At 37.9% G+C, this 12,698-nt stretch overlaps 1 protein-coding gene across 11 annotated transcripts in view; it reads right to left on the reverse strand.

Annotated features, from left to right (window-relative positions):
- The window catches only part of Osbpl6 (oxysterol binding protein like 6), a 187,688-nt gene that overhangs the window by 46,246 nt on the left and 128,744 nt on the right, over positions 1-12,698 (reverse strand). For all 11 annotated transcript variants that reach the window (XM_076866735.2, XM_076866732.2, XM_076866731.2 and 8 more), the window contains 4 exons: positions 8,015-8,137; positions 5,371-5,424; positions 4,165-4,278; positions 3,879-4,049 (listed from right to left, as the gene is read on the reverse strand). In XM_076866735.2, the coding sequence (XP_076722850.1) occupies positions 3,879-4,049; positions 4,165-4,278; positions 5,371-5,424; positions 8,015-8,137 (462 nt within the window). The remainder of the gene's footprint in view (positions 1-3,878; positions 4,050-4,164; positions 4,279-5,370; positions 5,425-8,014; positions 8,138-12,698) is intronic.

The raw sequence follows: 12,698 nt of genomic DNA on the forward strand, positions 1-12,698 counted from the left end.
TCAGCATCGCAGCCAGTGAATAGGAGAATCTGGTATCTGAGAACTTAAAGTGGAAATTTCCTCTGGCCAAGACTGCCCAGACACAGGTGAGCCCTATTCAGCTCAGCCCCACATCCCACACAGCACCGGAGATAGGGTGACCTGCTGCAGCCACACAGCCTCTAAGAAATGGATGTAACCTGCCAAGATGTCAGTCAATCTGCTGAATACAACACGAAGCAAGACTCCACCCCTGAAACCTTATGCCTGCCTTTGAGGTACCCCCTTAAATAAACCACAGGAGCCATTTTCTAGTTGTCCAGCTCTAGCTCCTGTGTGGTCTGGACCTATCAGGCACTCTGCTTCAAAACTATAATTCGGACTCTGACTTTTGTTCTTCACTAATTATTTCTGACTTATTTTCTCTGGTGGCTTATACCCTCCTGAGCAGAGAAAAGGACCCCCTGGTGAGGCGCTGGCCTCCTCCCCATAAGTAACAACACTCCCATGAGGTTGCCAGCTCCACCAATCAGTGAAGGGGATAACATTCAAATTTGTTGCATCTCATACTCACAAGGACCTGCCAACTCAGATTCTCAGCACTTTTAAGTTACTCAGTAAGCTGCATTAGATGCAGTGTCCTTGTTGAGGTACTTTTAACTCAAGATTTAAAGCCCTTCCTTTCCAAAAGTCCTCTGTGCCCTTATAATCACTTCAATGTCTCCTCAACCACATGTGATACCTAAATCCATTATCCACCAGCAAGCAGTCTTATAGAACTTCAAATGCATACTGAAAAATTATATAAAAAGGCAGTTTTGCCAAGTCATTATCTATAGTTGGTAGAATTTCCATTCAAAGAATTTTATGTGGAATAAAGTTAGATGAAATATGTAGATACCAGGATAAGTGCAGTAAACTTCAGTGAAATAAGCAGAAACTTATTTCCCGTAAAGCTGAAATAACTTTAAAATTCCATAGTTGGTTTTAATATTCAATTACAACTGAATGTGTGTCTTCAAAATCACAAGTAAATGATGCACACACTTAGCAAACCCAGAGGACTTACTACCCACACTGGGCCACAAACCAATTCCCATTCAGGAGTCCACTAGTTTGACATGAAGAAGGCAAGCGAAATGCTAAAAAGCTCTTTTCAATCTTTATTGCATTTTGATAAATGCAATGGAAATCTTTTACCAAGTTACATCTTAGAGGTATGCCATTCCCAACTAAAGAAATAGATCTTTTGTGAAAACCAGAGTTAACGAGCTTTCTTAGTCCGAGGCAAAGAGCGGGGAGGATTTGGTTTCAGTTCACCATTCTCAGATATCACCCATGTCATTTAATAAATAAGACAAGGGATGAAAACAATGTATCTTTTGTCAACACTCAGTGCCAAAGATGTAGGCAGAAGCCGGAAGAACCAAAGAATTAAAATTTTTAATTTGAAAGATCCATTTGGGATACATTTCTCACTTAATTTGGATAATGCTGTGATTCATTTTACCCTGTGGTGAGAACACAGAAGGCTCAGAGAACCCTGGGGACTATCTTGGCATCTGTAAGTTCCCAACATTCCTAGCCCCCTGACCTTCTGGTATGATTCCTTTTATTTCAGAACTGGCTGGTATTAGTGTTAATCCAGCATTATATTCTGGAAAAAAGATAATTTAAAAAGTCCTTAGCAAGCTGCAACAAGAATGAAATAATGCAAGGTTTGAGAGTCTTGTGAAAAACAATTAATGGGACTTAACAGACATTATTTAAGTAATTTCCACTAAAATAACAAAAATTGAAGATAGTAATGTTTCATTGAATCTGATTTGATTAGTCTTGCAGTTTTTTCATGAGGTTTTTTGATGCTTTGCAAAGGAAACCTGAATCTATGTATGATGTACATTCCTGTGAAAGCAAACAGAGAAAGCAGAATCTTTTTTTTTTTTTAAATTTTTATTGTTGGTTGTTCGAAACATTACATAGTTCTTGACATATCATATTTCACACTTTGATTCAAGTGGGTTATGAACTCCCATTTTTACCCCATATACAGATTGCAGAATCACATCGGTTACACATCCACTGTTTTACATATTGCCATACTAGTGTCTGTTGTATTCTGCTGCCTTTCCTATCCTCTACTATCCCCCCTCCCCTCCACTCCCCTCCCCTCTTCTCTCTCTACCCCATCTACTGTAGTTCATTTCTCCCCCTTGTTTTTTTTCCCCTTTCCCCTCACTTCCTCTTGTATGTAATTTTGTATACCCCTGAGGGTCTCCTTCCATTTCCGTGCAATTTCCCTTCTCTCTCCCTTTCCCTCCCACCTCTCATCCCTGTTTAATGTTAATCTTCTTCTCATGCTCTTCCTCCCTACTCTGTTCTTAGTTACTCTCTTTATATCAAAGAAGACATTTGGCATTTGTTTTTTAGGGATTGGCTAGCTTCACTTAGCATAATCTGAGAAAGCAGAATCTTCACTGAAATACTTGTGGCAGCCGTTTCTGTTCTTGATTTCATGTGCCAGGTGTAAAGCTGGCACACCCCTGGGCAGTACAATGTGTCTATGTTTCAGAAAACATAATTATTGAATCAAAGGAAGAAACAGCTGCCTCCCTGCCTGTTGCCACAACCTTGGCTTTTTTTTTTTTTTTTCTTAATATAGTGATCTCATGCAGGCTCTACCACTGACCTACAACCCCAGCATTTAATTTTTTTTTTATTTTGAGATAAGCTCTTGCTAAGTTGCTCCGGCGAGCTTCAAACTTTCAATCCTCCTGCCTCAGTTTGCTGAGTAGCTGGGATTCAGGAGTGTGTCACTGTGCCAGGCTTAATCTTAACTTTTAAACAAGCAACACCTGTAGCTTTTCAATAGCATAGAAAATGAGCTCCTATGGGGGCTGGGATGTGGCTCAAGTAAGTAGTAGCGCGCTCGCCTGGCATGCATGAGGCACTGGGTTTGATCCTCAGCACCACATAAAATAAAATAATTGTGTCCACCTAAAGCTAAAAAATAAATATTAAAAAAAAAAGAAAGAAAATGAGCTCCTATGGAAGCCCAGGAACAACCTCAGCCTCCCTTGCCTGTCACCTGGTGTAAGAGAAGGGGCAGTGGTTTTGGAAACAGAGATGATTCAGGGTCAAATGCTGTGCCATTCTGGACAAATTCTTTACTGTCCCTGAACTTCGTTTTTATGAAAAATTAGTGATAAATGAATGTTAAATGCTTCATGGAGTACCTGGTCACTGAAATAGGCTACTACCTGTATTATTATTTGCATTAACTTCATTAGCGGGTTAACTTATTTGCATTAACTTCATTATCGGACTTACAAGCTCTCTCTGGGTCAAATCATTACAGCTCAAGGCAAAAAAGCAAGTTTCACTTTCAGAACTTTAGGGTATTCTTATTATCACCCTAAAATCTGGAAGGTACCTGATTACTAGGTGCTGATAAAACAAATACTTGCTCCTCTTCCTAATATTCTTACAAAGCTACATAAAAATAGAATGCCCTTTAGTCATTAAAAAGGAAAAATAACTCTTAATAATTTTGGTGACTCACATTTATGCCTAATCTATACTTGTGATTAACTCTGATGCCAATGTCATTGCTATCTCCTGAGTGTCAGTTTACAAAGCAAATTTTTTTTTCCTGCTGTTTTCTTTTTAATTGACATCACAGATACTCTGACATCTATACTCCCATGAACTTCCCTTTTTGAATCTGAAATCAAAAGACTAGTAAATATGTTTATAGGATATATGGTCTGATATACTTATGGTCTATATTGAATTAGTGAGCTGAAGGTAATTTTTAACTTATCTATGGGAAGTGGATTACCATATCTGCATAATTTTCTAAGCAATTGCCATGTTGGTTTTATAGAGCAAAATCATACCTTTCCATCAACAACAGAAACATTAGCAGCTGGGGAGGACTCCGCTGTGGAAGTTGCAGGGAATATGTGAAAACTAGCATCTCTTGGTGATCTCACAATTTCATTCTGACGGTACAGCCGATGATGGCGCAGCTTGGAAACCCAGGCATCAAACCAGTCCTGGGACTTCACCTGAAATAAAGAGCAAGAGGAGAAGGTAAGTGGGAAACCCATCTCTTGTCTGCCACTGGTGCAGATACATCAGGTCTCCCATAATGGCCCAAGAACTGTTGGAAAGCGATTTCACCTTCAAATGGTAGATGTGCTCTTCCGTGTCAAGGTCTATTCTCCGTGCTTTCTTTTTAATTGACATCACAGATAGTCCGACATCTATGCTCCCATGGACCTTCCCTTTTTGAATCTGAAATCAAAAGATTAGTAAATACGCTGATAGGATATATAGGCTGATGTACTTATGGTCTATATTGAATTAGTGAGCTGAAGGTAATTTTTAACTTATCTATGGGAAGTGGATTACCATACCTCTTTAAAAAAAAGAGAAAATGGTTGGGATTCTGAAGTTGAGACCCTTAAACTGAGAACAGTTAAAGTTCCTGTGACTTCATACCAGTTTCATTAAGTGACAATATTTATCTTATTCCTGTTTTGGAAATAGCCTCTAAGGCCAGTTCTTCAGAATTCTAGATCACATAGGTTATATCCCTTCAAAAGACATTTTCATGATTCCTAAAGTAACTATGGTCTACGTTTTGACTTATGACCCAGAACATCCCTGAACAGTGAGACAGAGCTAGGGCAGAAGTAGGCAATATGGAAGGGAAGACACAGAGCAGCCCGTTCCTCCTTCTGGCTGTCCCCTTATGATCAAAGATACCCTAACTCAACAGCAGAGATGGGGACTAAACTGTAACCTGAGCCTTATGTCATTTCCCCTACACCACATAATACGAAGGGAATTTTCCTGATTTTCATGTAAACAACTACTTTATATATTAAACAAAAGTTAGTTCAAGAAATTTTTGTGAGTTGGGATTCCCAAGATAAAACAATGTACGAAACAGAAAGAAAATTCAAAAGATGGTTTCAAAAGGTCATCGACAAGAACAAAAATGGCTTTAAATCTCAAGAAAAGTACATAAAGCAGAGTTTATTGAGAGGGCCAGGGGAAAGAAAAGACTATTTGCATTTTACTCTTCAAGAGAGAAAGGGTGATTTTATTTACGTGTTGCTCTTAGGTTTAAGCTGCTGTTTTGAACGTACATTAATTAGTTAATTTAAATCTTCATGCACTAGTTTGAGACTTTCTGCTATCTTGAGTATAAGCACAGACACACCTTCTCCGAAACATGCAGGATTGGAAGCTTGTTAAATATCAGAGGCATAGACATGCACAAAGCTGGGAACTACAGCACAAGGCTTGTACAATTAGTGTTTACTCACTTCAAGCAGAATTCTAAATCAACTTTTGAAACAAGTCCTGTGTGCTACTTACATCAAGTGGTGCCTTTGAATACTTTAACATTCCATTATCCAGGACAAAAAAACGCTGCAAGAACCAAACATCCCTAGTTATTGTCTATATTTTGAATTATATAAAACATTCACAAATGTGGGTTTAATTGCTTCACACTTAGCAATCAACATGTTTGATCATTTTAATATATGAATTCAGTGCATCTGGCCACAGTCAGTCATTCTAAGCTGCAAGGAGATCAGAGCTCTCATTCTGTGTTATTAACCTACCAGGGTTCTTTTACATGTAACTCAAGGGGGATGGAATCTTTTCACCATGGTTTTGATAACAAGGAGGAAATCTCAGGGCCTATAGTTAAAAACCTTCTGAATGAACCACATATTTCTGAAAGTGAGAAATGATAATAATCCAGATTATGTCACAATAATTCTGTGAGGAGGTCTACACAATTCTGCAGGATTCTTTTTACCCTATAGGCAAACTCGTGAATTTTCTCTAGATAATTCCTGAAAATGTTCTTGTTCACTTTAGAAGCCAATAGACTGGATCTTTGAAGAATGAATTCTTAGACAGTTTAATGGCCTTAGTAAAGTGCTTGCATTTCATTATTAGTCAAAGAGATTAAAATATTTCCAAATTATGTTAAGGGTAGAAAAAAAAGAGTTTTTTGCTTGTTTGGTTTTTGGCAAGTTTTGTCTCTTCCAAGGTGTTCTTGATCCAGTCTGAATGGATTTAGCCATTTTTGCTCCACAAACACTTAGAAACTCTCTGCTCTTGATTTCCTTTCAGTGGACAATTTATAAGAGAACAAACTGCTCGCAGGACCCAATCACACAAAGGACCCAGTGACTTCCTGTAGCTCTACCATGCAGAGAGTCTTTCTGTTGCTGGAAAATTACTCTGCTGGGAAGTTTTTATGTGATTCAGGAGCTCACAGATACTGAGGTTGCAGGAAGTCAGGTCTGGGGTCACCTGCCCAGAGCTCACAAAAGGCCACTGTAACCCCTTTGTTTCAGATTTAGGAGAACAAAAAGCAAGGAAGAATCTCCACAATTGAAAAACATACAACTATTCAATTGTCTAGGGCCAAACGGGCTGATGCTTGAATCAGTATAGGTTGGTACTGGAGATGAGAAGAAAGGGCAATGGAAAGGAGACCCTCCCTCCTTTCATTTATGCAGCAAGATGTTTACAGATGTACTCCAGAAAGTTGTCAAACCACAGTCACTTATACTGAAACATGGACTGAGAGTGTTAAATTTAGTGATTCATATAAAATGTTTCTTTGGCCTTTTTCCCCTATTTTTAAAAATTTCTATCTATCAAAGAATTTTAGTGAAGATAACCTGTAGGATGTCACAGGGAAAGAGCTTATCAAGCCACCGATTAGAGAAGTGCCAAGTCAGAGTGCAAGGCAAAGCTGATCCCAGAAAGGATCACGAGGTGACCAAAATTCAGGGAAGAAAAATTTTAAAAATTTTCACTTGCATTGGAATAATATTATAGGGTTCAGGGGAGACAGTTTCTGACAGGGGAGAGGGCATCTTAGTCAGAAGCCCCTTTGATCTGTTTTTGTTCCATCTTTGGAGACAGGACACTGGGACATCCTTTCCCATTTGTTCATTTCGAATCTTTCCCTTAAAAATGCATAAAATGTGTTTTTTTCAAGCAAGTTATAATCCATAACTGTCCTATTTTAAGCCGGTGGTCAGCTACTATCTGGACCTTTGAGTTGACAAATCTGTCCATTTAAGATGAAATCCATCAGCAGAGATGACGAGCAGATGAACTTGATCTTCCAGTGATTTCAAAGATGATTCTGAATGGTCCACCAGAGGGCTTATACTGAAGGTGGAAGAGAATTTCCTTCTCCTTAGTAACACAAAATTCTTTTTTTTCCCCCCTGGAAAGATATGGGGTCTTGCTATGTTGCCCAGATTGGTCTCAAACTCCAGAGCTCAAGGGATCATTTGGCCTCAGCCTTTCCAAGCAGTTGGGACCATAGACACATGCCATCACACCCAGCTAGCACTATGGAATTCTTACTACTTGGGTAATTATAACAATGTAGTAACAAATATTTCCTCCCTAATTAAAACTGGGAGGTAGAAAAGGATATTGGGAGGGGAGAGAAGAATAAACTACCTTAAAAAGTGGTAACCAAAATTTCCCAAATCAGCAATTTTCCAAATTTACTTTGTCCTAGTAATAATTGTAAGGTTTATCCCACAAAACTAAAAAGTGTTCAATTATAAAGATGCTCATTGCAACAACGTAATAAAAATTGGACAAGTCCTATATATCCAGCAATAAGAAATTGTTTTAATAATGGTGGAATATATAAATCCACCCAAGGGAATACACTTAAAAGCATCTCATACTTAGAAAAATATTTAATGAGAACATATCCACACTAATTTATGTGAAAAAAGTAGGTTAGACAATAATATGTACAATTTGGATTTTAAGTATTACATAAACATTTTCTCCTTCATCTATATGCTACAGATCTTGGACGCTAGTAGGTATAATAGAATGCAATGCATGGGGCCTTGAAAATGAGTTTTATGTATATGCAATAGTCTTGGTTTCCTACTGAATAATCACAAATAATATCCTTTCTATGAAGATGATCTGAAATTGAATCTGATAAAAATGTTACCTTGTGCCAGCCTTTTAAAGGCCATTTTCTCTTCTTCAACATAAAACCTTCGTGTTTGTCTGGTTTCTGGACATTAGTTTGACCTATTTTCAGCCCTTCTATAATTTCCCAGCTGTCAGCTTCCTGAAAGAAAAGAAAAACAAATCACATATTTTCTGTGTTTGATGATACACTTAAAGCAGGTTCTTAAGTAGAAGTTGCTTTTGAGGCAACACTAGACCTGCCAGAAGTAGAAAAGATTCTGGAGCGAATTCTAACATCAAACACAGCTATGCACTTCTAACTGAAGTTAAATGAGTTTCCCAGGTAGACCTGGAGGCACACAGGGTCCATCAGAGACTCACTGGGGCCACCTTGTCTACTTGGGGTGGGAAGGAATTTCAATTGCCTGTACTCAGAATGTTTAAAATGCATTTTCCCAGACAGTTAATCTCTGGGCACCAGAGGAACTTTAAAGTTTCAGAGTAGGGCTGTTTTGAGGACAAATGTTCAATTAGTGTGCAGATCTGACTTTCTGGTAGAAGCAGAAAGGCTGCAGGAGTCTAAACTGGCTGGATACTTGCTATCAACACAGAACTATGCCATGATCCTGTTTCTTCTTGGTGCGGCCATGGCATTTCCAAGTGGGTGTTAAACACCTTACTTGTCAAGTGCACACTGAGAAGTACAGGCTTTCAATGGTAGAACTCCCCTTGGAAGCCAGTGTTAAAGAGCATCGGGCTACAAGGCCAAGACTCTGAGTTCTAGAACTGGGAGTGTAGTTTGGTGGTAGAGTATGCTTAGCATGTCCAAGGCCCTGGGTTCAATCCCCAGCACAAAAAGTAACAAATGATTAGAAACAAATAAACAAACAAAAAACCTTGGGTCTAAGAGTCCACACTTATATACCCTCCTGTTAAAAGCCAATTAAATGTTTCCTCTTTCTCAAGACATGTTGTGTTCATCTGTGGTACTTCATTTTTTAAAAATGAGTTTTAAACATTTACAAATCACAATATTTCAGACTTTAAGAATCCAAATTTTCTGAAAGACTGAGATCTGGTGACACTGGGTTTGCCAAGTGAAGGATGTCTGTCTTTATTTTCCCATAGTCCCTGCTGGACTTGACAAACCCAGTTGATTCTAAGGGCCATTCAGTTATAAAGTAACCATTGAACTAGCAAACACTCTGAGAGCTCATATGCTAGAGCTCAGGCATGACATTCTGGACCACAGTGTGCCCTTTTAACAATTCAGCAGAGGCAGCAGCTCTCAAGGTGGGAAGAGGCTCCCATACCCACTGCACAGTTGCTTCAATCCTGCCCACAATGCAGGGAGGCAAAATCTCTCAGCATAACCGACTCTATTGCCTCCCTCAGAAAGTTGGATGTGTGGTCCATGAATCAAGGAAGGCTCTCTATAGGACGCCTCATCCCAAACTGACTTGGGAAGATGCTTTCCAAAATGATTTGTTCTATCAGAAATCATTTACAGTCTACATAAAAAAGAGCTCAACAGGAATGGCCAATGGAATTCATCTCAGAGAAGATGGCTTTGCTGGCCCAAGTAGGTGGGTGGTAGCTGCCCCAAATCTGCAGAATGCTTGAGAGGAGCCCACAAATCAGAGGAAAGGGTTCATAATCAGTTCCTGATGTGAGCCACAGGAAGGGAGGCAGCTGAGTCCTTACTGTCCATTCCCATACCCGCTTCTCCCATATCCACATCTCCAGATATGGCCAACATTGCTTCATTCTAACATCAGAGACAAGGAGATGCTCCTGACCTTTGAAAAGCCCTCTAAAACCAGCACCATGCCTCCATGCTACATAAGCCCAATGCACAACTACCTTATCCATACATTCCACCATCATTGCTAACCCCCTGCCCAAATGAACACCCCCAAAATGAACCCAAGACTACTATCACTTCTTCATCTTCCTGGTCATCCCTAAAGACTGAACTGTATACCTTAGAGAAACATACCTGCTGGTATCCACTTGGTGACATTAAGGACTCTTGAAAAGATCTTTAACAACCTAAGAAGTGGTTGTTAAAGATCTTTTCAAGAGTGGATAATTCTATCAGAAACTGTGATTCATCTGGTCAAAACTTAATTAGAGGTAGCGTTTTTTTAAAAAATGTTTTTGATGAGACAATTTCAGGCTGCATGGAATATCATGTTTTTGGACAAGATAAGTGCCGGTAGCATTATCACATTATCCAGAATGCCAAGTGGAAGGCTTTGGCACCCCTTTCTCACTACTGAATTAAAACTGAACAAGTGAGTTTTGTTATAAATAATGTTTAAATGACAAGAGAAAAACAGTAAGTTCTTATAAAAAGTCTAGAAAGTTTGGCTTTCTGCTGTCACCAGACAGGTAGATAACCACTCTATTCCATAGATTTTTGCTAATTTCTTTTAAAAAGTTTTAAATAATCAAAATTAAATCATTAAAATAACAATTCTCTATATAAGTGGGAACATATTCATTAGAGCTTTCTTTGTTCTTGAGAGATTTCATCTATATTTAAAGACATTTCTATTTTTAGTGGCTTCATCTGTGGATAGTATCTATAAAAGAATCGAGTTTTTATTTCTGGCTAGATCTTATTTGAAAGCTAGTATTTAACTTCTATTTTTTTTGTGTGTGTGTGCATGCGTATGTGTGATGAATGGAAATATTTAATAACAAGTATAAATGTTTTCCTTTTTTTCCTAACTGAATTCAGAATATAATAACAGCATGTCTCTGTGGAACTATGGACACAGATTTCTATCAGAGTGGCTTTCCTTTCTTCTTTAGGAGTTTAATTGGAGAGGAGGAAAAAAGGGATAAGATAGAAAAGGCAGGAAGTTTAAAGTGTATTTCTTACACATAAATGCAGTAGCTCTGAACAAATAATTCCATTTTCTCTAATGCAATATTCCTAAACCTAGCAAAAGAAATAGAAATAATCCAAATATAGTTCTTACAATTAAATAAGCTGTCAAGCTGACAAAGAGGCAAAGTATAAAATCAGAGCAAACAAAGTTCTCTTTATTTCAATTATAAATTCTGACCATAATGTTCTAAATAAGTGTGTAAGAAAAAGAAAAACCCATTTCTGTACAAGATAGGGTCTTCTGTGCTCTATGTTCCATTATGTAAAAATTCCTGCCTCTATGCCTAGTAGATGAGTTATACCTTAAGAAAACTGAATAACTTTCTGAAAATTGAAGATTTTTTTTGAAATTTCAATTGATATTTATTTCCTGTTTAAAAGTCTCAAATATTCCTAGGTTTACTTAAAACAGAAACAGAAGCAAAGGTCCTAATGTGATCATGTCAGTACTTGACTTAGGTCAGATATACAAGCATCTTTGGATTAAAGAAGTTGTAAAAATACTTATAATGCAGTAACCATAAATAAAATAGAAATCTAATATAATCTAATAATAGCCTGAGCCTTTTCATTAAAAAATAGAGAAACACTTCCTTTCTCAAGGGTATGCTGTATAGGTGTACATATATGTGCCTATGTGTGGGTACGTGCAAGGGGGTGATGGTGGTGACAGTGAGGGCATGCAGAAATGCTTTAGGACTTAAGCCATCAAACAAAGAATTTGAACAAATCCTGGCCAAGGCAATGTGTATTTAAAACAAAGTTCTGCTACGAATCAGTGCCCAGGAAGTCCATCTTTTCTCAAAGGAGCTGAAACAGCAAGGTGCTTTGCCATCTAGATGGGATGTGAAAGATTTGTTCTGTATATACTAATACAAAAACACGACAAGGGTGTGCTAGTCCTACAGCAAGATACAAATGGGCAAGAACATAGGGAAGTAATGGGAAGTGGATGTTGGTGCCCCACCCAGACCCCTTTGTTAGGCCAGGGAACCCACACCGCTGCTGCTGTGAGCTGGGATAACAGCTATTTATTTCTATGGGGGATTGATATTTAACCAAGTTGAGGTATTTATCCCTGAGAAATTATGCTAATTATCAGCAAAATGAGAATATTACTACCTACTTCAATGAGCTGGTGGCTGATGAAAGAATCTTTGTTCTACTCCAGTACCTCCTACAAAATAGGTGTTTAATTAATATTAGCTGCCTTTCCCAGTGTCTCATATTTATTTTTTTCTTTCCTTCCTTTATGCTAATTATTTCTTTCCTTTCTTCTTGCTAATTATGAGAGTGGTGATGTTTCAAAAAGATATATGACTTATATTTACTAAGTATGCCTTCTCTAATTGCTGTCTGAATGGATGTCACTTTTTATTTCCAAATTATTTTTTATAGTTTGATAACTCCCCTCTTTCTTTAGCTTAGAGGTTTACTCCTCTCTGAACAAACTTTGTAATTTGTAATGTCTTTAAAGTATAAAGTGTTATTATATATATATGCAATAACACTAGGGTAGTAATGTGTTCTTTTCTTAAAGGGTTATTTAATATAGAAAAAGCAAAGTGGAAGGATTGGCTATACTATATCTAGAAGTTGACCATATTTAGAGCTAAAATGCTATTTTTATATTTGAATTCCAAATCTGAATGCATTCTATTTTCAGCTTTCTCGATAAGGGAGCAAGTTCAATGAACCTCTTAGGGAGCTGTGGGGAGGAATAGATGCTATTTCCTCAGATGATTTTTGCATTTTAGACATAAATGAATTTAGATGTTTTTCTAGTCTTAGAGAAAGCAGGCTGAAGGGGGAGAGACTCTAG

Source organism: Callospermophilus lateralis, chromosome 9, assembly GCF_048772815.1.
Source record: "Callospermophilus lateralis isolate mCalLat2 chromosome 9, mCalLat2.hap1, whole genome shotgun sequence".
In the NCBI taxonomy this organism is placed as follows: domain Eukaryota; kingdom Metazoa; phylum Chordata; class Mammalia; order Rodentia; family Sciuridae; genus Callospermophilus; species Callospermophilus lateralis.